The following is a 24,254-nucleotide window of genomic DNA, read 5'->3' as shown; positions in this document are numbered from 1 at the left end:
TTAGACTTTCTAATACTTTCTTGTAGTTTTAGTACATATTTTCAAATATAATCTTTAAAATATATTTCTGCCCTCTTGCATTATACATACTCTTATCAAGTGTCAGTGAGACTATTCATTATACATACCGTGGCATGGTTTGGACTCTAACATTTGTTCCGGGCAGAGATGTTGGTTTTCCAGCTCTTGAATAATTACTGCCTTTGAGCGCACCTTAACGCCTCCGAACCCAAGATTCTGACCGTTGACACAGGTCAGCTGGCACAAACTCCACTCCGACCAGTCATTCAAATAGCAGTCCCCTACAAGGTGAATATAAGATGTTACATTCCTACAGAAAGTGATCTAATTAACCACTTCAGCCACGACCAGGCCATTTTTTGCGATACGGCACTGAGTTGCTTTAACTGATAATTGCGTGGGTGTGAGACGTTGTACCCAAACAAAATTGTCCCACAATAGAGCTTTATTTTGGTGGTATTTGATCACCTCTGTGGTTTCTATTTTTTGCGGTATAAACAAAAAAAAAAAAAAGCGACAATTGTGAAAAAAAAACACAATAATTTGTACTTTTTTCTATAATAATTATACCACATAAAAAAAAAAAGCAAATGTCCTCATCAGTTTAGGATGATATGTATTCTTCTACATATTTTTGTTAAAAAATAAAAAATCACAATAAGCGTATATTGATTGGTTTGTTAAAGTTAAAGCGTCTAAAAAGTAGGGGATAGATTTATGGCATTTTTTACTATTTTTTAATTTTTTTTTACTAGTACTAGTAATGGTGGCGATCTGTGATTTATATTGGGACTGAGACATTGCAGTGGACAAATTGAAGACTTTTGACACTTTTTTGGGACCAGTGACATTTATACAGCAATCAGTGCTATAAATAGCCACTGATTACTGTATAAATGTCACTGGCAGGGAAGAGGTTAATACTAGGGGGCGATCAAGGGGTAAATGCGTTCCTTAGATGTGTTCTAACTGAGAGGGGGGGGGGGGGGTGACTAACTAAAGGAGGAAAGAGATTGTTGTTCCTATGTGGTAGGAGCTCACGATTTGTCTCCTCTCCCCTGACAGAACCGGATTTGTGTGTTTACCAATTTTCTTTCTTTCAACCATCAATACTAAATCCCTCCCACAGAGCTTTTGTATTCTGACAAGGGGAGGTTTCCCAAACGTCAGAATACAATGATCATTGCTTGCAGCTATAGCCACCGGCAGTGTGGAAATCGGACAGGCTGGTTTTACTGAAGTCTACTGATGGATTAACTTCAGTACAACCAGCCTGCAAATAAATTGAATGGAGTTCTGCTGGTCCTGAATTTCGACCCCCCCCCCCCCCCCCCCAAGATAAAGCTTTACTGGGGCTGTCTGCTTCCTATAAGAAAACACCTTCCACTCCTGCCTATAAAGCCAAATTCTAGCAAAAATTCTGCTCATATTTATTCCCAGTGACACCAAGTCAAATAAGAAAGGAAATAGTGGTCACCAGAAAAAAAAAAAAGACACAGACAGCAATGATACCAATATAGAGGTTCTATCCTTTCTCCACCCCAATAAAAGTGGGGAGTTTGGGTTTCAACCTGGAACGCTTATATAGTCTTAATGTTCCAGTGGACATCATGAGATGGCTGAATCATGCTTGCATGTCTAATTATTCTCTTATATTACTGAATTGTTTAATTGAAAAAAAAAATGTTTTATGAGCAGTACGAGAGAATCTGCGTTAATCAATTCAAGAACAATGCAAGCTCCTTAGTAGCATCAAACCCAGACCAGAAGCCTATAAAGCTGGCCATAAATGGTACTAGGAGATGATGATCCTGATTTTGGGTGGCATTCGAAGTCTATAGCCTTTGGTAGTCAGGAGCTGAGAAGTTTATCTTGCTTGGTAGAGATGACAACCCTGTACTTGCACAAGCTCAACACTGAGCTGGGACCCAACATTCATGTGCATGTCATTATACAAGTCCGCAGTAACGGTGCTGTATCCTTCAAAGCAGCAACTTCCTACTTTTTGACCAAAGCATTTGACAAACAGGACTGGAAACCCCAAACTGCCAACATATCCTGAAAAAAAAAACAGTCTGTGGCACACCATGAAGTTCAAAACTTGTAAATCTTTATTATTCCAGGACAAGCTGCATGAGGCCCCACCTAGAACTTCTCAAGGCCAGTAGACACGCTTTGATTTTCGGACGTCAATTGTGTTACGATGACCGACCATCCGCAAATCTTACTGTTAGTATGGTGCTTTCGACAGCCGATTTCACTTTTTCCTCAGACCAAATCTGGATGTGCAGACTATAAAATTTGTCGGATGTGAACTTAACGTCTGATTTTCGTTTCATCAGTATGGTTTTCGTACGAAAAAAAAAATTGTAATAGCAAGACTATACATGCTCAGAAACGAAATAACACATACAAAACTATCCAACACGTTACGTCACTTCTGACGCTGTATTCCGTCAAACGAAAATTCTCGTATTGTTGGTAACCTCTTCCCTTTCGACATGAAACTAGCATGCCACAAAAATCGGACGTTCTGTCATCCAAAAGTCAAAGCATGTGTACGAGGATTTAGAGAAAGAGGTTCCAGTTGGGCTTCACGCATCTTGTCCTCCAATAATACAAATTTTATAAGTGTTGGACTTCATAATGTGCCAGAGTATAGAAAAGTTAGAATCTTTTTTGGTGAGCGCCTTCCTGTTCCAGTGACCCTGCCTTCCCCTTCCCCACATTCCTTGCCCTGGTGTCACTGAGAAACACAAATCAAGGGAAATCTCCCCAACAGAATTGCAGACATAATTTAAACACAACAGGAATTCTTAGCCCCTGTACACACTGTCGGAGATTTCGACAACCAAATCCGTCGGATTTTCTCCGTCGGATTTTCTCCGTCGGATTTTCTCCGTCGGATCTTGCCCGAAACTGTTGCATACACACGGTCGGACTAAGTTGTCGAAAAATCCGATCTTTCAGAACGTGATGATGTAATTTCGTTACGATGGGACTACACTCAGGCTAGTAGCCAATAGCTTTGATGTAGGAATTTGATCTGAGCATGCGTGGCACTTGGTCCGATTGGAATTCTCTACACATGATCGGAGTATGTCCGAGCGGACCAGTTGGTCGGGAAATATTTCCAACATGTTGGAAAATTGGGTCGGACGGATATTCCAACGGAATCAGTCCGATACATACCACACACAGTCGGATTATCCGACGACACGGTCCGATAGGACACATTCCGACGGATTCTCCGACCGTGTGTACAAGGGCTAAGCCTACTCCACTGTATTCAAACTAAACTGAAAAATTATTCTGTCTGACCTTCAGCTTTATTCTGATTGGTCTCTAAAGACGCAGAAAGACGCACACCGTCCTCCTAGAGGAGCTCCATACCTACCTGGGCATGGTACGATACAGGACTCTTCCAGTACAATGTTCTTATCACCATTGACAATGAGGTCAATGTCTCCACAAAACTCCTCATCCACCATTTTCCCTGAGTCTTCTGGAGTGCCATCATAAACCACACAGGACATGTTCCTGAATCGGGTGCCTTCTCCACACTGGGCATCCTGTTGAAGACCAAGAGAAGGTGTTATATTATAGTATTGCACAGTTTTATGTCTGCATGCACTGTTCCTCTGCAAACTTGGATGTGATGTCAGCAGCCTCAGCAGACTCCCAGCTGCCATTCAGGTGACACTCTATAGTAGTGGACTCCAAACTGCGGCCCACAGGCTGAATGTGGCCCTTTGCTTGCCTTTATCCAGCCCTTAGGACACTATTCCTCCCACTGTCACCAACAATGGGGTACTTTCTTCCCACTGAAACACCTGATGGGGAACTAATTCTCTGACACCAATGATGTACTTCTTTTTACTCCCACTGACCACTAAGCCTATGGCATTTTGCACTCCCACTGGCCACAGCGCGCCCCTCGTGAAGTTTGAAGGGCAATAAACTGGCCCTTTGTTTCAAAAGTTTGGAGACTTCTGCTCTATAGCAGTGATGGCGAACCTTGGCACCCCAGATGTTTTGGAACTACATTTCCCACGATGCTCATGCACTCTGCAGTCTAGTGGAGCATCATGGGAAATGTAGTTCCAAAACATCTGGGGTGCCAAGGTTCGCCATCACTGCTATATAGTATTCTCCGTTGCTCCTCCCCCAAAAGCTACATAAACGGTTATGTAGGGTGTAGAGGAGAGGGTTAGGGAAGCTGAACCAGCATATAGCATAATTAGAGACTCCCAGAAGAGTAGAGTGGGGGGGGGGGATGGGTCCTGTGTTATGGAACTGACTCTTCCTGGAGTAGTCACATTTTCTGGCAAGTTTAAAGGCACATTGCAAGGGAACAAAAATTGTTTATGAAATGAAAAACGGTTTTGTCTGAAAATGTTGACATTGGTTAGCCAAACCAGCAGCAGAACGTTACCGGCATCTTATTGGCAACATACCAAATTCTGATTTTATATCACTGCCCTGAGTGTGCACAAACAGACCTTATATTTTTACAAGCCCTGATGAAGGGGGCATTGTGTGGCCCCCAAAACACGCTGGCCTATTCCCAGTTGATGTTTGGAATAAAACCTTACTTTGGACAGATTTAAATATTGTTACATAGTTACATAGTCATTCAGGTTGAAAAAAGACACAAGTCCATCCAGTTCAACCACAAAATAAATAAATAAATAAATAATAATAATATCATACAATCCCATATACCCAATTCTATACCCACAGTTGATCCAGAGGAAGGCAAAAAACCCCAGCAGAGCATGATCCAACTTGCTAAAGCAGGGGAAAAAATTCCTTCCTGATCCCCCGAGAGGCAATCGGATTTTCCCCGGATCAACTTTACCTATGAATGTTAGTACCCAGTTATATTCTGTACACTTAGGAAATAATCCAGGCCTTTCTTAAAGCAATCCACTGAGCTGGCCAGAACCACCTCTAGAGGGAGTCTATTCCACATTTTCACAGCTCTTACTGTGAAGAAACCTTTCCGTATTTGGAGATGAAATCTCTTTTCCTCTAGACGTAAAGAGTGTCCCCGTGTCCTCAGTGTTGACTGTAAAGTGAATAACTCGACACAAAGTTCACTATATGGACCCCTTATATATTTGTACATGTTGATCATATCCCCCCTTAATCTCCTCTTATCAAGAGAGAATAAATTCAGTTCCTCTAATCTTTCCTCATAGCTGAGCTCCTCCATGCCTCTTATCAGTTTGGTTGCCCTTCTCTGCCCTTTCTCCAGTTCCCTGATATCCTTTTTGAGAACTGGTGCCCAAAACTGAACTGTTCTCACATTGCATAGCTAGTGTGGTAGTTCATTGGTGCAAAGATGCTGCCCACTCACCAAAAAGATGCCCGTTTCTGTATTTTACTGGATGCCTCCAGCCTGTGTGAATACATAGGTGTGCAGGGTCATTATATACTGAAGTCTGAGGATAGCTCAGGGCTTCCAGTATGGAGACCGCTCCCATGTTGAAGACAGGAAGTCTCACCCAGGGGTCAGAGGTTTCCTTCAGCCAGGAGTCAAGTTGTAGGAGGTCTCAACCAAGGGTCAGAGGGGCCCCGGCCAGCAGCCAGGAGGTCTCCACCCAGGAGTCAGGTTGGCTCTTATCGGGGTGTCAAGAGAACCCCCTACCCAGAAACCGGGAGTGGGGCGTGCAGCGAGGCACTGCAACGAAAGGTTGAGCAAGCCGAGAGAACCAGGAAAGCTGGACAATACAGTCAGCGGTGCCACTGACTGGGGAGCCAGGCTGCTCGGCATTTTCAGTTGACTATTCATGTTCTTGTGGAACAACCCATGCGTGGGCAACTGAAGTTTATGTGAATTTCCCATTTTGTTCAATAAAAGTGGACCGTCAGGCTCTACAATACAGATTGAACTGGCGCAACTCATTAGAAAAGGACCTACCACGTGAGCTTAATCACCCCAACACAACTATATACATTCACCGGCCACTTTATTAGGTACACCTTGCTAGTATCGGGTTGGACCCCCTTTTGCTTTCGTTCTTCGTGGCATAGATACAGCAAGGTGTTGCAAACATTCCTCAGAGATTTTGCTCCGTAGTGACATGATAGCATCACACAGTTTCTGTCGATTTGTTGGCTGCACATCCATGATGCAAATCTTCCATTCCGCCACATCCCAAAGGTGCTCTATTGGATGAGATGTGGTGAGTGTGGAGGCCATTGGAGGACAGTGACCTCATTGTCCAGTGGTGAGATGATTGGAGCTTTGTGACATGGGGCATTATCCTGCTGGAAGGAGCCATCAGAAGATGGGGAACTGTAGTCATCAAGGGATGGACATGGTCAGCAACAATACTCAAGTAGGTTGTGGTGTTTAAACAATGCTCAATTGGTATTAAGGGGCCCAAAGTGTTCCAAGAAACCATTACACCACCACCGCCAGCCTGAACCGTTGATACAAGGCAGGCTGGATCCATGCTTTCATGTTCTTTACACCAAATTCTGACCCGACTATCTGCATGTCGCAGCTGAAAGGGAGACTTATCAGACCAGGCAATGTTTTTCCAATCTTCTATTGTCCAATTTTGGTGATCCTGTGCGAAATTGTAGGCTCGGTTTCCTGTTCTTAGCTGACAAGAGTGGCACCCGGTGTGGTCTTCTGCTGCTGTAGCCCATCTGCTTCAAGGTTCAATGTGTTGTGCGTTCAGAGATGGTATTCTGCATACATTGGTTGTAACGAGAGGTTATTTGAGTTACTGTTGCCTTTCTATAATCTCAAACCAGTCTGCCCATTCTCTTCTCACATCAACAAGGCATTTTCCTCCACACAGTTACCGCTCACTGGATATTTTCTCTTTTTTGGATCATTCTCTGTAAATATGTGTAAATATGTAAATATGTGAATATCCCGGTAGATCAGCAGTTTTTGAAATACTCAGAGCAGCCCGTCTGGCACCAACAACCATGCCACGTTCAAAGTCACTTAAATCCCCTTTGTTCCCCCGTTCTGATGCTCGGTTTGAACTTCAGCAAGTTGTCTTCACCTCATGTCTAGATGCCTAAATACATTGAATTGCTGCCATGTGGTTGGCTGATCAATTTGTGTTACCGAGCAATTGAACAGGTGTACCTAATAAAGTGAGTGTGTATGCCAACCTGCCCCAGTATAATGACGGCGGCTGGTCGGCAATCGGTTAATAAACCTTCAAACCTGCACTTGTTTTTTTTCTCCCGCATAAGATGTACATTGATCATGTAGTTTCACAATTCCATTTATTGCCTTGTACACACAGCCTTTAGTAGAGTAGATATTCCCATTCCAGTGTCAGAAGTTTCTCTTTGTGTTCATACATGGGGCATGTTTCATGTCACTACATAGATTAATGCTTGATCTCTGTCTCACACTTCCCGTGAAGAAACTATACATCCCACAGTCCCTTGGTTTCTCAGTCTTGTCTTATGCAGGTTAAAGCTACACAATAATTCGATCTGACACAGACACAAACAGGCAGACAATGATAGGAAGAGAAGTTTTTCATCACAGTAAAGCCTCATATACACGATCAGATTGTTGGCCAACAAAATCGCGAACTTTTGTCTGAAGGGCGTTGGCACAAACTTGTCTTGCATACAAACGGCAAGGAATTGTTGGCCAACAAATACGAACATAGTGACAAACTCAGTGTTTTTTCAGCTCTTTAGCGCCACCCTTTGGGCTCCTTCTGCTAATTCCATGTTAGTAGAAGCTTGGTGAGTGTTGATTCGCACTTTTCATTTCGTGCTTTTCAGTTCGTTTCTGAACGGTTGTTCGTCAACCAGACATGTTGCGGAACCGGAGGAGATAACGTGTTATTTATTATTGGCCTTGGAGTTATTGCTTTGACATTATTTTTTGGGTTGAATAATAATGATTTGATTTGGTATATTTTCTATATTTTTGGAGGCATAGAATGCACTTTTCGGTTAAGTTCTATTGGCAGATATCATGTCTAATTTTATATGTTTTCTTTTTTTAATGCGCAATAAAAAAATAGTGTACAATAATACTTGGCTGTGTGTTTTACTTCAAATGACAGTTTGGGAGTAGGCAGTTACATTTAAAAAAATACAATGTAAAATTGACAAGGGACACCAACATAGTGTATCTTTTATCTTATAAACGACGGGATAATGGTGTTGTGATAATTTTCCCAAAGAAAAAGAAAAAGAAAAAAAATCATAATAATATTATTCTTGATATCACTAGAAAAAAAAAGCAGTTGCAAATGTGTTTGTAATAACTCCATCAGTATCACCAGCAAAGCAGCTTCATTATTATCCTATTAAAAAAGAAGAGAAACGTGGGCTGCATTTCCAGATTTCATAATTTGCCATGTCACGAATGTTAATTCTCCATTACGAACGCTAGTTTACAAGACCGACTGCTTCCGGCTCGTCCTTGCTTCCGAGCGTGCGTGTTTGTACTTTGGGCTTTTGTCTGACAGACTTGTGTACACCTGCTTGGAAAATCCGACAACAGACATTTGTCAGTGGAAAATCTATAAACCTGCCATCCAACATTTGTCCATGGAAAATCCGACAACAATTGTCCAATGGAGCGTACAAGCGGTCTGATTTTCCGCCAACAGCCTGTCATCACACAATTCCTGTTGGAAAATCCGATCATGTGGCTTTACACTTCCCACATTTGTGATGCAAAACAGAGGATATGGTGAGGCATGGGTTGGATGTTGGAAAAAATAAAGTCACCTGACCCTTTAGCAATTAGGGACAAGCCAGGTGAATAACGACATGGATATAGGGGATCGGCTATGACACCACAAACTGCAACAGCAACATGTGAGCACATCATTACAAGTACTGCCGCGTACACACGATCAAATTGTCCGGCGTACTTAGTCCGCCGGACCGCATTTCACCAGACAATCTGATCGTGTGTGGGCTTCAGCGGACTTTTTCAGTGTAAAGTCTGGCGGACTTAGAAAGTAGTTTTGCAGCCCAATCTTTCCTCCGGACTTGGGTTTCAGCGGACAATACGTTCGCGAGTATGCTAGTCTGGCGGACTAAGAATGACGCATGCTCAGAAGCAAGTACGAAAAGAAAGCTATTGGCTTCTGGCTATAGAACTTCCTTTTTCTAGTTCCTTCGTACGCGCTGTACGTCATCGCGCTACCAATCGGCGGACTTTCCGTGTGTCCATGTGTGGCCAAGTCCGTTCGGTAGAAATTCCGCCGGACTATGCGCCGGATTGTTCGCCGGACTAAGTACGCCGGACAATTCGATCGTGTGTACACGGCATAAGGCAAACAAAGGGCACAGGGAATAGAACTACACTAATACCTGGTGAAATAATAAACACATTTGAAAGTGTACAATGCCTTTAAGGCTCCAGTGCCATCGATTCACTACTCTAATGCCGCGTACACACGATCTGAATTCTCGTCGGAAGAAGCTCTGATGGTTTTCCCGATGGAATTTCCGACGGAATTCCACTCGAGCTGTCTTGCCTACACACGGTCACACCAAATTCCGATCGTTAAGAACGCGGTGACGTACAACACGTACGACGGGACTAGAAAAAGGAAGTTCAATAGCCAGTAGCCAGTAGCTTCTGTCTCGTAGTTGAATCTGAGCATGCGTGATTTTTGGCGCGTCGGAATTGCATACACACGATCAGAATTTCCGATAGAAAGTTTTTCCGTCGGGAAAATTGAGAACATGCTATTAATTTTTGCCTGGCGGAAATTCGGACAGCTAAATTCTGATGGAGCGTACACACGGTTGCATTTTCCAATGAAAAGCTCTCATCTGTCTTTTTTCTGGCCGAAATTCCGATCGTGTGTACGCGGCATAAGCAATTTTGACGTTAGTGACAGAGTCTACAGGCTTCCTCCTAAGAAATACTAACAGACGTTTTTTGCAGTCTACATTGCCTTGGTTGATTTTATTTTTTTAGAACTAGTCTGTCATTTATTGAGCATAATATGATGAAATAACCCGGTACGGTTGTATTTGGTCTAACGAGGAGCCTGTGGGATTTCACATGCCATTTCCAGATTGTATTACAATGTAATGCACGCCGGCAGACGGAAAAAAATGCTTTTACCTGCAAATCAGCTAAGCAACGACTCGTGTCTGTTATTCCAGAATCTAGAGGGAACGCGGTAATCACATGATTGCTGCTGACACATCTTACCGCCACTTAGAGGGGTTGGCATTTTATTGAAGTGTAAGGTTATCTTACACAATATACGTTATTGCTCCTTGTGCTCTGCCGATTGCAATCAGGCTGTGTGGGCTGCAGAATATATGAAATATATGTGAAGATACCGGGGATGATCTGAATAAGAACTGTGGAGTGCGGCATTAGATAAAAGTTGGGTATATTTTCTTATTACTGGCCATCCCAGAGACACAAGAGAGCCTCTTCATGTTGAGTTCAAGTCAAATGTTTGCTTGTCTAAAAATAGTCTATCATGGTTGAACATCATTATACGGGTTGAATTGTAGAGCTAAAACATTTTGAGCTTTTTTGCTTCTGAACAGGAAATTTTTCAGCGTTTCCATTTTTCCACCATCAAATGGTTGTAAACCTCTGAAATGAAAAATGAACAAAGCCTATTCTTCTATAGTGTGTATTTGCCTTAATCCAAAGCACTCAGTGTGATTTATGTCTGCTCTCTCCTTCCTCTGCTATTTGCATTTGTTACCTCTGGCAGTAGATGCCGACAGCAAGTAATCCCGCAGAACAAGGAAGGACATCTGCTTATAAAAGATGGGGAGATGGCGAAGGTAATGAATTTATTCTTCTCCTCAGTCTTCACGAGGGAATCGGGGGGCTTCAGTAACCAAAACTGCAGTGTTTATCCTCGTGACACATCACAGGAAGCACCTCCATGGTTAACAGAGGACAGAATTAGAATTAGACTTGGGAAACTTAACATTAATAAATCGCTGGGACCGGGTGGCTTGCACCCGAGGGTACTTAGGGAACTCAGTCAAGTAATTGCCAGACCATTGTTCCTAATTTTTACTGACAGTCTACTGACTGGAATGGTACCAGCTGATTGGAGAAAAGCCAATGTAGCACCAATATTTAAAAAGGGCCCAAAATACATCCCTGGGAATTACAGACCAGTTAGCCTAACATCAATAGTATGTAAACTCTTGGAAGGGATGATAAGGGACTATATACAAGATTTTAGTAATGAGAACGGTATCATTAGCAGTAATCAGCATGGATTCATGAAGAATCGTTCTTGCCAAACCAATCTATTAACCTTCTATGAGGAGGCGAGTTGCCATCTAGATAAAGGAAGGCCCGTAGACGTGGTGTATCTGGATTTTGCAAAAGCATTTGACACAGTTCCCCGTAAACGTTTACTGTACAAAATAAGGTCTGTTGGCATGGACCATAGGGTGAGTATATGGATTGAAAACTGACTACAAGGACGAGTTCAGAGGGTGGTGATAAATGGGGAGTACTCGGAATGGTCAGGGGTGGGTAGTGGGGTCCCCCAGCGTTCTGTCCTGGGACCAATCCTATTTAATTTGTTCATAAACGACCTGGAGGATGGGGTAAACAGTTCAATCTCTGTATTTGCGGACAATACTAAAGCCCCATACACACTATCAGATTTTCTTCTGATTTTTGTCGTTAGATTTACCAAAACCATGTATTGCATGGGCCTGTCTGATTTCATACACATTGAAACTCCTAAGGTTTGACCTCATATTATATGGTTTTGGTAAATCTGAAGACAAAAATAAGCAGAAAATCTGATAGTGTGTACGGGGCTTAAGCTAAGCAGGGTAATAACTTCTCTGCAGGATGTGGAAACCTTGCAAAAAGATCTGAACAAATTAATGGGGTGGGCAACTACATGGCAAATGAGGTCCAATGTAGAAAAATATAAAATAATACATTTGGGTGGCAAAAATATGAATGCAAACCAATTCTCTGGGGGAATCTAGGATGGAAAAGGACCTGGGGGTCCTAGTAGATGATAGGTTCAGCAATGGCATGCAATGCCAAGCTGCTGCTAACAAAGCAAACTGAATATTGGCATGCATTAAAAAGGGGATTCATTCCAGAGATAAAACGATAATTCTCCCGCTCTACAAGACTCTGGTCTGGCCTCACCTGGAATATGCTGTCCAGTTCTGGGCACCAGTCCTCAGGAAGGATGTACTGGAAATGGAGCGAGTACAAAGAAGGGCAACAAAACTAATAAAGGGTCTGGAGGATATTAGTTATGAGGAAAGGTTGGGAGCACTGAACGTATTCTCTCTGGAGAAGAAACGCTTGAGAGGGGATATGATTTCGATTTACAAATAAAGTACTGGTGACCCCACAATAGGGATAAAACTTTTTCACAGAAGGGAGTTTAACAAGACCCGTAGCCACTCACTAAAATGAGAAGAAAAGAGGTTTAACCTTAAACTACGTAGAGGGTTCTTTACTTTAAGAGTGGCAAGGATGTGGAATTCCCTTCCACAGGCGGTGGTCTCAGCGGGGGGCATTGATAGTTTCAAGAAACTATTAGATAAGCACCTGAACGACCGCAACATACAGGGATATACAATGTAATACTGACATATAATCACACACATTGGTTGGACTTGATGCACTCTTTTTTCGTCTCACGTACTATGTAACCCCCCCCCCACACACACACACACCTCGCAACACACAGCAGGGGATTGGCAGCATCAGCTTTGCATGTTACCCTATGAAACTGTGTAAACTCACTGTAATGACTCAGGTCTCATCTGCCTTCTAGATAAGAGTAGAAGATCCCGGGAGCCCCACATCAGAACAAGACCTGCTGTGTGTAGACAAGTGGTAGTCTCAGCCTGGACCCCCCGCCAGGCCACACCCCAATGTGTTTCACTCCTCCCACTGCAGCTTACTGCATCTTAATAGGGAAAAGTTCAGCTGCAGAGAGATCACAGCAGCTGGTGACCATAAGGTCTGACATGACCAGTAAATTTGCTATGGGAAGGAGTAGTTAGACATGTGCAATAAGTTTCGTTTCAAATTTGTTTTTAACTAATTTCAACAAATTCGTTAGTTTGGAAATATATCCAAATTAACAAAAACTTGTTTAACAAATTTTTCCGAATATTTGTAAATTAGAATATTGGAGACTGGAAATTTCGTAAATTAGAAAATTCCTAAATTCGGAAATTCCTAAATTTGGAAATTCGGAAATGCCTAAATTCGGAAACTTGAAAACCCCAAAATCTGAAATAACAACTAATAATAACTTAACTATTACTATTAAATTATAGATAATGGAATTTCCTTTCAAATTTGGCTGTTAGTGAACGTAACGAATACGAATTTATCCGATGTTACAAATTATGCAAAATAATGCATGCCGCCTCTAAACAAATGGAACTTAAAGAATTATTAATAATAAATAATAATAAAAAAATATTATTATTATTAATTATTAATTTATTCAGTTGCATTTGTTTAGATATGGAATTTGTTATTTCAGATAATTCGTAACTTCAGATAAATTTATATTCGTTACGTTCCCTAACAGCCAAATTTGAAAGCAAATTACAATACCTATAATTTAATAGTTATTATTAGTTAGTTAAGTTATTCTTTAGAATTTTCAGATTTTCTTTCTTATTTTCAGATTTTTACATTTTTCGAATTTTCACATTTTCAAATTTATGAATTGACAAATTGCGATCATAGCGAATGACAAAAAAAATAAAAAATTGAAATGAAAATGAACAGATTTTTCGGCAGTGCACATGTCTAGGAGTGGTGAAGTGCAGTCACTGCACAGCTGTAGTAGGAAGCATAGCCTGCGTGCATAATGAAAAAATAATGATGCCCTATATACATTTATAATTATAAACTAGACACATTTTTTTATAAATAAATAATAACGCCAACAATATTATTTATATTAAATAGACAGCATATTGTGTTTTCAACTAGCATACATTTACATTATTTTAGTGTTTACCCTTAAAAAACATGTTTTTTGCGCTCTTGTTATTGTAGAGGATTTGTAGATCAGCCACTAGAGGGAGCTCTTAATCATTATATAACTGTCCCTTGCTTTAAAGCAGTCATGTCCAAAGTCCGGCCCGCGGTCCGGTTTTGTATGGCCCCCACCTTGCCCCCAGCCTCTCCTGCATTATGGCCCGCCTGGCTCCGCACACCCCAAGCGCCTCTCTAACAAGCTGAGGCGTGTGCGGCAGGTCCGGAGCCTGTGATTCCGGCGGGGATTGGTGGCGGTGATTGGCTGCTAGTGCCTCTCACCCCGCCTCTCATCCCCGCCTCCCACTGACGGTCAGATGCTGGGGGCGGTCCAAGGCCTCCGGGAAGCTGACAGCACACGCCGCCAATAGCAGACACTGAGCTGTCCCTGCAGCAGCTGCAGATCTCTCAGTGCCTGTGATTGGCGGCGCGGATTGTTTGCGGCGGCGCCGCACGCTGTCAGCTGCCTGAAAGCCAGAACAGAGGAGAAAAAAGGTAAAGATAATTACCGATAAAGAGAATTAAAGCGAATTAAAGAGGGAGAATATTAAAGAGAGAATATTAAAGAGAGAGAGGAATAAAGAGAATTAAAGAGAATTAGAGAGAGAAATAAAGAGAATTAAAGAGAGAGAGAAATAAAGAGAGAGAGAATTAAAGCGAGAGAGAATTAAAGAGAGAGAGAGAGAATAAGGCTGGGTTCACACTGCTGCGGGGGGAGATCCGGATGTGATTCGCACCGCACTGCAGTGCAAATCATATCCGATCTCCGTAGCGATGCGAGTTCAGCCATACAGATAGTATGGCTGAATTCGCATCGCTCCCGCAGCAAACTCGCACGGGACCCTTTTTTTGGTCCGCAGCAGAATCAGATCGCATGGGTGTTCACACCATGCGATCCGATTCCTGTGTGTGTGCGCAGATCGCACTGCGATATGCGGACGGATCTGGGGGTGTCATATATGAAAGGCAGAGTGATTTAACACCTGTGTAGATTTGTCATCCATGTGACGAAATGAAAAGTATGCCGTTTGCAATAAACTTTGGTTAAAAATTTAATTTGCATTTCATTTTAACGGTTCAAAAAAAGTCAGGCAAAATGGTCGGCCCTCATGCATTATCACTTCATGAAATCCGGCCCTCTTTGAAAAAAGTTTGGACACCCCTGCTTTAAAGCAAAACTTTAACCTAAATGTAAAAGTTTTCAAGCTGGAAGGCTTTTGTTTTTGTAATTGCAGAAGAGACATACTGGAAAATTAGTAATTTTACTATAGACAAATAGGCTTTTCACTTAGCAAATAGCATTTTCACTTTGCATGGGTTAGTGAAAGGAGTGATGCTTCCTGACTTCCATCATCAAATCATGTGCAAGCAAACATTTTCTATTTTTTTGCTTTTCGTTTTCCTTGCACGTGATTTGGTTATTTATTTATTACAGGGCCGTCTTTAATGTTGATTGGACCGTGGGGAAAAATTTTCTTGGCCCCCCCCCCCCCCCCCCCCATGCAATTTCACTCTACATCTGCATACAATATATACAATAAATAGCAGCTAGACTTAAAATGAGTTTACTGTATCAGAGCAGGCAGCAATTGTGAATGGTTGGCAGCTGTTACAGCATATCATTACTACTTACTGTCTGGTTGATAGAGGTTACAGCACACATTACGGCTCACTGATTAGTTGCTAGAGGTTACAGCAAATGATTTCTGCTTGTTAATTGGTTGCTAGAGATTACTGTACAGTAATACTGTTTACTGATTGATTGCTAGAGGTTACAGCACATCATCTCCTCACTGCAGGGGGGCATGATATACATATGAATGTCGCCCTTATTTAGATATCAATGCAGCTGGCCGCAGTTGTTTACTTAAGAATGGCGTCACGATTTACATATGAATGCCGGTTATTTACATGTAAACAAAGGGTCTGCAGGTGAGTCATCTGTACACAACAATAGGGCGGAGCAGGGCAGCATTAGTACCAGCACTTCACACTGAGATATCAGGACACAGCATGAGACTTTAAAACTTTTAAACTGGGATAGTTGGCAAGTATGAGGTATCTGCTTTGGGCCCCACAACAATGACAGGGCTTAGGGCAGCTGCCCCTTTTGCCCTGTCTTAAAGACAGCCCTGATTTATTGCTAAGTGAATTTTCAACACATTCACTAAGCTAAGTGAAAATTCTCTTCATTGAGCAAGTAGACATGCTCAATGTCTTAAGTGAAATGAACCCTACAATGTCTCTTCTGCAATAAAGAATGTTTACCTTCCTCCGCGCAAACTTCTTAAACGGCGTATGCTCGGGTTAGTGTACGATCCTGGCATCTGTCAAGTTGTGGGACGAATGAACTCTTGTGTGCATACGCAGGAATTATGTCGTCCCCGCTGGGGCCGGCCAAGATGGCCAGAGAGAAGGCATTAGGGGTGTGAAAGGGGAAGGGTTAGGGAAAGAACAACGATGGAATAAATAGGAATATAAATGCTGCACTACCAATTCATAGAGCAGAAAGTGCATCACAACTGATAAATAGCGCAGCCATTAGTTAGCATCATGAAGCATAGGCTCTCAGCATGAAGTTCTTTTTAGCTGATCACATTCCCACATAGAGCTAAAAATGGTAAAAAAAACAGTTATTCTACTGCAAGACCGGTTTTCTTTCTAGAATCCCTTTTTAGAGATTTTTTATATAAAACAGCCCCTTTTCCTGACGTTTAGGGGTCTAATCATAAACGTCTCTCGAGCATTCACACAACCCTCATGAATAATCCAAATGATTTGCCTAATGTTTATTTCCCATATTCGCCAGCTCCATCCAGTGGCCATAATGCTGTATTTCCCTGATTGAGATATTTCAGCAAAATACCAAACTATGGCCACTAGATGGAGCTGCTAATCATAGGAAATACATTAGGTAAATTATGGAGTAGACTTGTGGACAACGTTTAGTTTCGGTTCGTTGTCATTTGTAAAATACACAATTTCGTTCTGTTATATTCGTTATGTTACGTTAATACGTTTTTGGATAATTCGTTATTTCTGTAGAGTGTCGAAATTCGTTATACTGAATCTCGAATCATGTCGAATTCATTTGTTTTATGCGCCATAATTTCATTCATATTATTTGAAATTTGATATTTTTGCATGTATATATATTCTAGTTAACGATTCGTAGTTTAGAAAGTTGTTTGTTTATTGAACACACACAATGACAATATCTCTTCTCCTCGGCTCAAATACAATACAACAATCTTCTCACACAGTTCTCAGGAATGCAGTTTGCCAGTAATCCAACCTCCAGCACAAAATTAATCAGCTGATTGGACTGGAAGATTTATTTTGAGTTGACCTTTTGTTTCATTAGACCTTTAACGAATTACCGAATCATGTCGAATTAATTAGTTATATCCGCTTTAATTTCTTTCGTATTAGTTGAAATTCGTAATTTTTTTATTCGGACATTTCGGATGCATCCAAATGTCCGAAAGATGTAATATTCGGCCGAATTTCATTTCTTTACGAAAATAATTGCACATGTCTATTATGAAGATTATCCAAGACGGTTGTCCAAATGCTAGAGATTGGGATAACAAGTGTACTCTACATATTGACTGACTTTGAGCAGAGTTGTACTCCACTCAGTTTATGGATGACTGTAAAGAAATATTTCAGAAGTGCCATACCTCCACAGCACACAGGGACCAGCGCCCATACTGCCATCGGTAACACGGCTTCACCGGGCAAGGCTTGGACTGCTGCATCTGAGAAGGACACGGGCGCCCATCTCCCTGAGAAGGCTGGATCACAGTTCTCTTCCGCATCATCTTCCCTGCAATGCAAATATCTAAATTATTATCATTCTAGAAGAGTATGTAATGTAATATTAATATATATAAATCTATATATTTATTATTATTTTTTTTATTTATTATTTTTTTTATTATTATTTTTTTTACACTATAAACAAAACAAAGAACAAAGAAAACAAAGGGAAAAAAAACACAATATTTTTTACTTTTATTATTATTATTATTAATAATTTTTATTATTATTTTTTTATTTAATATTTTTTTTAAATAAAATGTAAAAAAAAAAAATCGAATTTCTTCTTCAATTCATATAAAAAAAAGAAAAGAAAAGAAAAGAATTGTGCTTAAAAAGTAAAATATAGCCACTAGCACATCAACTGACATAAATTGATCAAAAGCTAGTGTAAAAACGAGTGCAGCACTACAGGTGATATAAATTCAAGGATTATAAGTGACAATTGCCAAGGTTCTCCATCACTGACATGATTATGCACAGTGCAGGCACATGGAAATATAAGGTCTTCCGTTGCAACGGTACCCAAGACTTCCAAACTCAGTTACTCCAATAATTTTGAGGTTTAAGATAAATACTGACCTGCCAATCCACAGCCTTGTGAGCATGCTGACCAAGGGGACCAATCAGAGAGCTGGCAATTTAGAGGACATTCGACCACACAGGAGATGTTCATCTGCCATGTCTTCTCCAGTCCTAGCTGTAATGAAGGGCATACGTTTTACCAAAGAGCAAAGCCAAACAACCAAATACACAAGTTGAAAATTAATGTGTTACCTAAGAGCACGAGATATTAATACATGGATATTGCCCTGTGCACTGGTCCAAATCATGTGGTGGAGGGGGGATTATGGTGTGGGGGTTGTTTTTCAGGGGTTGGGCTTGGCCCCTTAGTTCCAGTGAAGGGAACTCTTAAGGCGTCAGCATACCAAGACATTTCGGACAACTTTGTGGGAACAGTTTGTGGATGGCCCCTTCCGGGTCCAACATGACTGCGCACCAGTGCACAAAGCAAGGTCCAAAAAGACATGGATGAGCAAGTTTGGGGTGGAGGAACTTGACTGGCCTGCACAGAGTCCTGACTTCAACCCGATAGAACACCTTTGGGATGAATTAGAGAGCAGACTGTGAGCCAGGCCTTCTCGCCCAACATCAGTGCCTGACCTCACAAATGCGCTTCTGGAAGAATAGTCAAACACTCCCATAGACACACTCCTAAACCTTGTGGACGGCCTTCCCAGAAGAGTTGAAGCTGTTATAGCTGCATTGGTGGGCCAACTCAATATTGAACATTACGGACTAAGACTGGGATGCCAGTAAAGTTCATGGACATGTAAAGGCAGGCGCCACAATACTTTTGACAATATAGAGTATATGGAACATGAGAACACTTACATAAGTCAATGGTCATTAGTTATTACCATTGGCTTATGTATGTGATCTTATTACTAAAGCCATATGAAAACTGGTGGTCCGTAGAAATCCCCTGAAGAAGCCAATGTTGGCGAAACATGTTGGGATAGAACAACAAGTATTGATCACTTCTTATATATATGCCAATAGTTTTTAATGAACTTTTTATTGAACCCATTATTTGTTGTTGTTTCATGTAATAAAATCTCTATTTTTATATAAACTATGTATATTCCTTTGTCATGGGCACCGTTAGAATCCTAATCATCGGTTCTCTTGGGTTTTTTTCAGGAGCTCTGACGTTTTTTCAGGTTGTCAGTAAAAAAAAAAAATGTGTTCTATCAGTAAATTGTCCATGTTTTGTCAGTAAAAAATACTGTGGGAGCATTATTTATCATGATCATTGAAAGTGAAAGAAAATCCCCCCATTTTGGCTTCTCCCCAGAAAAGTAATAAATGGATAATCTTCCAATGAGGACAATAGTTCTGGGGACCTTGGGGTCCCCACGTTATTCCCTTAATTTGCAGGGATTTCTTCTCACTTTCTGTTAGGCTACAGGACAGGAAGTGAAAGGAAATCTCTGCAATGGGACACAAATGGGAAAAAATAAAAAAATAAAACCGACAGGGGTTATAACCCTCCCTTGCTCTATCCAAAATGAAAAAACAAAACATTTTGCCTATAGTTTTAGTACTACTTTAACTTGCGTCCGTTTAGTGGTTGCCATTTTTAATAAGCTTTCTAGTTGAGTACCACAGCAACTCTGTATAAGCAAAGAGAAGCTGTGAAAGATCTCTGCTAGAAAGTTACCAGTTTGAGCCCAGCACTGACAGCTGGAATGAACGTAACGATACAAAGTTATCTGAAGTTATAAGAATGAAAATCTGAACATTCAAAAGAATGAAAATATGAAAAACCCCCAAAAATCAGAAATAACTGACTAATAATAAATATTAAATAATAGGTATTGGAATTTCCTTTCAAATGTGGCTGTTAGTGAATGTAACTAATACAAATTTAGCTGAAGTTACGAATTATCCGAAATAATGAATGCTGCATCTAAACAAATGGAATGGAACAAATTAATAATAAATAATAATAATAAAAATGTTTTATTATTATTATAATTTATTATTATTAGATTGTTACATTCCATTCGTTTAGATGTGGCATTCATTATTTCAGATAATTCGTAAATTCGGATACATTTGTATTTGTTAAGTTCACTAACAGCCAAATTTGAAAGGAAATTCCAATACCTATTATTTAATATTTATTATTAGTTAGTTATTATTTCACATTTTCGGGGGGTTTTCAGATTTTCATTCTTTTGAATGTTCAGATTTTCATTCTTATTTTTGGATTTTCAAATTTCCAAATTTTAGACTTTTCAAATTTTGTAATTTCGAATTTTCTAATTTCCTAATTTTTAGTTTTCTCATTTCTGAAATGTCAAATTTCTGAACTTCTGAATTTCCAAAATTTGGAATTTCAGAATTTTTGAATTTCCAAATTTCGAATTTCAGAATTTCCAAATTTCAGAATTTCCAAATTTCGGAAAATTAGAATTTACTAATTTCCAATTTCAGAATTTCCAATTTCCAAAAATTCTAAATTTCCAATTTCAGAAATTTAGAATATTTGAAATTTAGAATTTTCCAATTTCCAAAATTTAAAATTTCCGAATTTCAAAATTTCCGAACTTCCAAAATTCAGAATTTCCGATGTTCCCACATTTTGAATTTGTGAAATATAGAATTTTTGAAAATTAGGAAATTTGATCATTCGGAAATTCGAAAATTCTGAATTTTGGAAATCGAAAAATTTGGAAATTCGGTAATTAACGAATTTGTCAAAATTCGGAAATTAACAAATTTGTCAAAATTTTGGAAATTACCAAATTTGCCAAAATTTGGAAATTAACAATTTGCCAAAATTTGGAAATGAACAAATTTGGCAAAATTTGTTAAGAAAACAAATTCAGAACTAAGCGAATTGCACATGTCTAATAAGGACTCCACTCAGTGAAAAGTCAGACATCTGATGAAGAAACACCTACCTCCTCACAGAACTTCAGATCGACTGATTTGCCGTCGCTCCTCACGCAGTCCAACATTCGTGTTTTGATGCCATTCCCACAAACGGCCTTTTCGCTGAGCTGACACGTGCTCCAATCTGCAGGCAGCAGACAAAAGGTTTAGTAGTATGGAGTCTACTTTCTTAAACAGTATAGAAGTTTAATCTATAATAATATAAAGTGTCAATAAACCCAATACAAAAAATCCAATATAGTATTGCTTACCTTCATAAGCAGTCATCTAAATATCTATATAGGTAAATTTAGTTTAGCTCCTCTGTAATCAGTGGAGCAGGGGTTGATTGTTTAGGTCTGCTCAGTGTCTCACAGGATGCTGCTCTCTTACTTTCCCCTGTATACTAAAGGAGTGTAGAATCATAGTGGGAGGAAGAGCAGGGCATGCAGCCTGAATGTTTATGGAACCCTATCTAATTCCTGAGCAGGTGTGCCCAGTAGGTGGAGGGAGAGCTCATAAATAGTCAGAGGGCTGAACAGCAGGTGCAGAGTTCCTGGAGGGGAGAGGATGGGCTGTCCCCCCTGGGGCAGTTTTCTGAAAGGATTTGTGGAGGAAGACACTGAAGGCTTGTACACACACTATAAGAAAATTGGGCGAACATTTTCGTCCAAAGAATTTTCGTGCGATTTTCGTATAGCGTGTGCACAACTTTCGACAGTCGATTCCATATTTTCGTATGAAAATTCCCGAAGGGACAAACTCCAAGATTTTTCTCTTACGGGAAAAGAACGAATGATTTTTGTTTAATCTGTACCGTTTTCATACAAGAAAAAACAGAAAAGAAAGACTGCGCATGATCAGAAAAAAAACGACAAAAAAAAAAAGCCTTTGTCGTATGAGAATTTTCGTTCATCGGTTTCGATTTGCTATGAAACAATCAGGGGATGATCATTCGCCCGATTTTCTTATAGTGTGTACCCCACTTGAGGTCCCAGCTAGTCTTAGCTGGGGGGGGGGGGGGGGCTATTTACAAGCTGAATTACAAGGATCAAGTTGGATCCGGAGAAGCTCACTGGAGAGAGCCGGAAGTTGGTGGGAAAGAGTCCAGCTGTCCCATGGCGGTGTCCCAGTCTACAACTCCCTCACTGGGAAGAGCCTAGGGGATAAGCCCCCCTATTGTAGACATGTGATTTGTTTTGTTTTTTGGATGACTATTGAGCTCCTGACCCCTCCTCTCTGTCCAAGCAACTTCCCATGAGCGGCACCCATGCATCTTTGTTCCCGAGACCCGCTGCTGCTTGGCTCCACCCCCTGCTTCCTCGTCACTGGCTTTGATTGACAGCACTGGGAGCCAATGGCCCCATTTGCCCCAGCAAAGCATGCGGGGCCTGGAAGTGAGTGGAGAGAAGAGCTGCATACATGCACAGCGCTGGATCGAACAAAGCAGCATTTGATATGGCACAGTGGAAGCATCTGATGGGGCACAGTGGCAGCATTTGATGGCACAGTGGCATTTGATGGGGCACAGTGGCAGCATTTGATTGCACTTTGGGAGCGTTTGATATGGCACAGTGGCTGCGTTTGATGGGCACAGTGGCTGCGTTTGATGGTACAGTGGCGGCAATTGATGGGCACAGTGGCTGCGTTTGATGGGCACAGTGGCTGCGTTTGATGGGCACAGTGGCTGCGTTTGATGGGCACAGTGGCTGCGTTTGATGGGCACAGTGGCTGCGTTTGATGGGCACAGTGGCTGCATTTGATGGTACATTGGTGGCAATTGATGGGCACAGTGGCTCCGTTTGATGGGTACAGTGACTGTGTTTGATGGGTACAGTGGCTGCGTTTGATGGGCACAGCGGCTGCGTTTGATGGGCACAGCGGCTGCGTTTGATGGGCACAGCGGCTGCGTTTGATGGGCACAGCGGCTGCGTTTGATGGTACAGTGGTGGCAATTGATGGACACAGTGGCTGCGTTGGATGGCACAGTGGTGGCAATTGATGGGCACAGTGGCTGCATTTGATGGGTACAGTGGCTGCGTTTGATGGCACAGTGGTGGCAATTGATGGGCACAGTGGCTGCATTTGATGGGTACAGTGGCTGCGTTTGATGGCACAGTGGTGGCAATTGATGGGCACAGTGGCTGCATTTGATGGGTACAGTGGCTGCGTTTGATGGAAACAGCAGGTGCGTTTGATGGTACAGTGGTGGCAATTGATGGACACAGTGGCTGCGTTTGATGGCACAGTGGTGGCAATAGATGGGCACAGTGGCTGCATTTGATGGGTACAGTGGCTGCGTTTGATGGCACAGTGGTGGCAATTGATGGGCACAGTGGCTGCATTTGATGGGTACAGTGGCTGCGTTTGATGGACACAGCAGGTGCGTTTGATGGTACAGTGGTGGCAATTGATGGGCACAGTGGCTGCGATTGATGGTACAGTGAGGCTGCAATTGATGGGCACAGTGGCTGTGTTTGATGACAATTAAAATTAAATTAAGTCGTTTGATAATAAGTCGATCAGTCTATGGGTGTCATACCTGTCACGTTGTACTCGTAATGGAAGCAGTTCTTATTCAGCGTACACGGCTCGGTCTCAGCGGCAATATGACAAGCCTTGCCTTCCTCTGCCTGTCTGATGGGGACCGCTGATCGATCGCGAATGCCAGTTCCGTCACAAGGCTAGAAAAAAAAAAAAAAAAAAAAAAACGTAATCTCTGATGAATAAAACCAAGCAAAATATTTCAAGGCAAAAATAAAAAATAAATAAAATAAAATTGCTGGGCGAGGCGGAAAGGCTTCCCCATCATAAAGCCAAGTCTGCAAACACACAATCGCGCATCAGACAAGCAAATTAAACAAACGACAACCTGAGACTCAAGCCGAGAATTAAAACGCTAAACATGTCATTACGGAGAAACGCGGCGCCATTTGCATGATAATGAGCCTCTTCCAGACATAATGACGGT

The 24,254-nt window shown here is 41.3% G+C and overlaps 1 protein-coding gene across 1 annotated transcript in view; it reads right to left on the bottom strand.

The window, feature by feature from the left end:
- Window positions 1–24,254, bottom strand: part of THSD7A (thrombospondin type 1 domain containing 7A) — a 443,828-nt gene that overhangs the window by 44,557 nt on the left and 375,017 nt on the right. The window contains exons 19-24 of the mRNA XM_077490719.1: window positions 23,826–23,967; window positions 21,313–21,428; window positions 18,422–18,539; window positions 17,701–17,846; window positions 3,419–3,593; window positions 129–302 (exon numbers count right to left, since the gene is read on the bottom strand). Coding sequence (XP_077346845.1) covers window positions 129–302; window positions 3,419–3,593; window positions 17,701–17,846; window positions 18,422–18,539; window positions 21,313–21,428; window positions 23,826–23,967 — 871 coding nt within the window. The remainder of the gene's footprint in view (window positions 1–128; window positions 303–3,418; window positions 3,594–17,700; window positions 17,847–18,421; window positions 18,540–21,312; window positions 21,429–23,825; window positions 23,968–24,254) is intronic.

The sequence above is a fragment of the Lithobates pipiens genome, unplaced genomic scaffold (assembly GCF_037356315.1).
Source record: "Lithobates pipiens isolate NorthernLeopardFrog02 unplaced genomic scaffold, aLitPip1_a1.2 Scaffold_19, whole genome shotgun sequence".
Classification (NCBI taxonomy): Eukaryota; Metazoa; Chordata; class Amphibia; order Anura; family Ranidae; genus Lithobates; species Lithobates pipiens.
The sequence above is the reverse complement of the archived record's forward strand: the minus strand, read 5'-3'. Positions and strand labels throughout refer to the sequence as shown.